The following is a 3,553-nucleotide window of genomic DNA, read 5'->3' as shown; positions in this document are numbered from 1 at the left end:
GCAGGGCCAGGGATGAAAAGGGCGGCGCTGGCCGGCGCCCACCGACGGGGCCGCGGGCCCGCGCGCGCGGGCCCGCACCAATCGCTCGGCCCCCTGCGCGCGCGTCCCCCCCCTCCCCCTGCCCCCGCTCAGCTTTGTCAAGGCTATCAAGGACCTCGGCTTCGAGGCCGGTGAGACGCGGCAGCGGGACGGCACCCGCAAACACTCATTCGAACGCCGCCAGGGGGCTCCGCTTCCGCCTGGCGCGGTCCCCCGCCGTCTGCCTTTGCCGCGCGCCGCCCCTGCGTCCCCGCGCCGAGGCTCCTGACGCGGCGCCCCACGCCCCCCTGCCGCCCCTCCGCGGCCCCCAGAGCCACACATCGAGTACCAAAGCTAGCGCGGAGGGCGCACCCCCTCAGGCGCCACCGCGCCGCGCCGCCCCGCGCTGTTGAGGCAGCCGCGCCGCCATGGCGGCCGCGCGCGGCCGGAGGCGGCCGGCCCGCGCGCTCGGCCCCCGCCGCGGGCCTTGCCGCACGGCGCGGGCGCGGCGCCTCGGCCGCAGCAGGGGCGGGATGCATCAAGGGCACAAAGGGATCTGTAGACAGGGGGCCGCAGGCGGTCCGGGCTGCGGCAGGGGTGGGTGGCGGAGGCGCGGCCCTCCCAGCCTCCCCTCAGCGGCTCCCTTCCCGCGGCCCTCTTGTCTGGCGCCGCGCAGTATGCAGCCATACCGGCGCGGCCACTCATCTGCAGGCGCGGCTCAGCCGCCGCCCGCGCTCGCGAGGAACGAACAAGGGCACATACACACATGCACATGCACGCACACGCACGGGGTACGAGGTGTGCTCGACGACGCCTCAACTGCTTTTGGCATGCACCCCAGAACGACCCCAGCCCCCCCGCCTGGAGCCACGCCACGATCCATCGCCTGCCTTGCGCGTGGCACCCGCTTGGGAGTGACGCCGGCAATGCTTCGGGCGACACCTTCGTGCGGGGCACCGAGCACGGGCCCCATTGGGGACGCACCCGCAAACGCGAGCGCCCCTGCAGCCGCGTGTCCTGCAACCGACCGCGCTCCTTGCTCGTTGTGCCCGCCTCATTTCATCCAACCGACCCCCGAAATTCCGAGCCGGTGGGGTGTCTCGTTGTTACATACCTCAGGCAATTGTAGTACGGCCAAGCAGGTGTACTGTCAGTGCGGGTCCATGGTCCTCAACAGAGCAGCGCGCGACGACCCCAAACGGCGCCACCCGCAGGTCAGCATGCGAAGCCCTTGCAGACCCCACCCCCCCCCCTCCCGACAAAGCGAGGGTCAAACCCGGTGCGTCCGAGCGATTGCAGACGGGATCACGCCAGCCGAACGAATGAAAATACTCCAAGGGAGACCACAGAGCAGAGAATGAGATGCCGCCCAGGCCCCTTATACGGCGAAACAGGCCCCATGCGCGGCCCCCCCTTGCGCCCGCACCAAGCGCCGGCCTGGGCCCGCGCGGCAACTAGGCCGCCGCTGCAGCCCCGTGCACGTGCGCGCGGCGGCCAAGCGTACAGGGCGCGTGGTGAGGGGTTGTGCCGACTAGGGGGAATGCTGACGCGACACGACAGATCCCCCGATCTTCAAGTGGGGTGATAGCCAATCCAACTGGCATGGACGGATCCCAACAAATGGTTGTCAGGGCCAACAGATGATGATCATTGCGCATTGTGCGCGTGCCACCGTTTCTCAAAGCCGATTCAGGATAGTATAATAAGGCAAGCCCCAGCGCCGCACGTCGAGGCGGCCGGGACGCGCCCCGCCGCGCCGCGGCGCGCGGGTTGGGGGGGCCCAGGCCGGGGGTCACAGCCAAAGGTGCTGTGGCGCGCGCCGGCGGCTGTGAGGAAGGGCCTGGGCCGAGCGCGTCGGGCGCCCCGCGCGACGCGCGGCCCCCACACGGTACTGAGGGTGCGGGGCCCAGCGGGGCGCGCCGCATTGCGACACCGCGCGCGTCAACTGAAGCGGCAGGAAGCATTTCCGAGGGCTGGAGACTCCAGGCCCCCTTCTTAGTACACACGCACATCTTTGAAGTACACGCGCGCGCATGCACGATTGCAGGCGAACGCCAGGATCGTGCTGGTGACGGCCCGCTCGATGATGCGTCGGGCCAAGGTTTATGGGTTGTGCGCATGCTCCAGGCTTGCTTGAAGAACACCCAGCGCCGCGGCGGCGGCAAAGCCCCGCCTTGAGACGTGCCCACATAGCAGGGCAGCCGGCCTCCTGCCGCCGAAGGGCGGGGAGTCCGCGCCCGGACGGGACGGCTTGCGACCGCTTCAGGTGTTTCGTTTCACGCGCGCCTGGCAAGAGGCGTCCGACTGGGCCTGGCGGCGCGCCTGGGCCGGGGCTGTCAGTGCCGAGCATGCAGTGCATTCAATGTGTGTAGTATTTGGCGCGCGCCGCGACGCCGCCAAAAAAGTGCAGATAGTACTAGGCACGCACAGCCGATGCCGCCAGGGCGTCGGGGAGTGGTGTGTGATAATTGATCAGCGTGTGTAGGAAGCGCCGCCGCCGCGGTTGTCCGTGCGGGTGAAAGGCGCCCGCCGGAGGGCAGGCCGGCAGTCGGAAGGGGTTTATCGCGTGCGCTCGGGCAAAGGCGGCTTGCTCATGCATGTATGTTTTGGTGAGCAGGACCGCGCATAAGGCTGCCACGACGGGACCAGCCAGTTTCAAAACAGTGTTGACAGCCGACCGGGCAGGCATCCGTCGTCGCGGGCAGGGGACAAGGCGCCGGGGCGCGGCGCGCGCGCGCGCACGCGGTCCCGCGCAGAGCGAGGGCACACGCAGCGGGAAACGACGCTGCTGCGGTCCCGCCGTCTGCCGCGCGGGGCGCGCGCGGCGGCGCCGCGATTGGGCGTGGGTTGGCGCGGTCGACCGGGCCTCCAGAGGTTCACCAGAGTTCAGCCCCAAGGGGTCCCCAAACATCAGCATATGTCGAGGCAGTGCAGTGGGAGAGGAGCGCGCGCCAGAAGGGGCGGCGCATGCGCTCCGCAGAAAAGCATGCATACATGGAAGCAGGAAGCACATGTCTCACGAGCGGGGCGCCGGCGCCGGCGCCAGCGTCGTTTAGTAGTGGCCAGGCGCACCATTGAGCAAAAGGCCGAGGCAGGCATCGCCGCCGCGGCCGGCAGGGCAAGCACAGCACAAGGGGGTGCGGGGCACCCTCAAGCGCGACGCGGCGGCCGATGGGGCGGGCAGCCCAGGGTCGCGATCAATCATGCGGAGGCGCAGCAAGCTGCACGAACAGAGCCGCCTGCAAGAGCGAGCGCTCGCAAGGCGCCGACGACCGGGCGGCGCCGGCACCCCAAATCAGCGCCGCGGCCGCGCCGGCTGCTGCAGCCCGCCGGTCTTGTATGACAGAGCCCCACGGTGGAGTCGACGGCTCGGCGGTGGGGGCGTGGCGTGTGTCGAGCTGACCAGTCCCCCAAGATGTTCGTCGCTGCAGCAAACAGATACCACGAGCGCCGCCGGTAGCGGCCGGGCCGCGCGGCCCCCCACGCGGCGGCTGGCGCCGCCCCCCCGCCGCACTCACGGTCGGTGGCGGCGGGG

At 70.6% G+C, this 3,553-nt stretch overlaps 1 protein-coding gene across 1 annotated transcript; it reads right to left on the bottom strand.

Moving 5' to 3' along the window:
- Positions 1-372: 372 nt before the first annotated feature.
- Positions 373-705, bottom strand: MNEG_15085 (hypothetical protein; the record flags this gene model as incomplete). Its single annotated transcript, XM_014036444.1, has 1 exon — positions 373-705. The coding sequence occupies one exon, from the start codon at positions 703-705 to the stop codon at positions 373-375; it is 333 nt and encodes a 110-aa protein (XP_013891898.1).
- Positions 706-3,553: the final 2,848 nt, after the last annotated feature.

This window comes from Monoraphidium neglectum, assembly GCF_000611645.1.
Source record: "Monoraphidium neglectum strain SAG 48.87 unplaced genomic scaffold scaffold05016, whole genome shotgun sequence".
Lineage (NCBI taxonomy): Eukaryota > Viridiplantae > Chlorophyta > Chlorophyceae > Sphaeropleales > Selenastraceae > Monoraphidium > Monoraphidium neglectum.
Note: the sequence above shows the minus strand (reverse complement) of the source record. Positions and strands in the feature narration are given on the sequence as shown.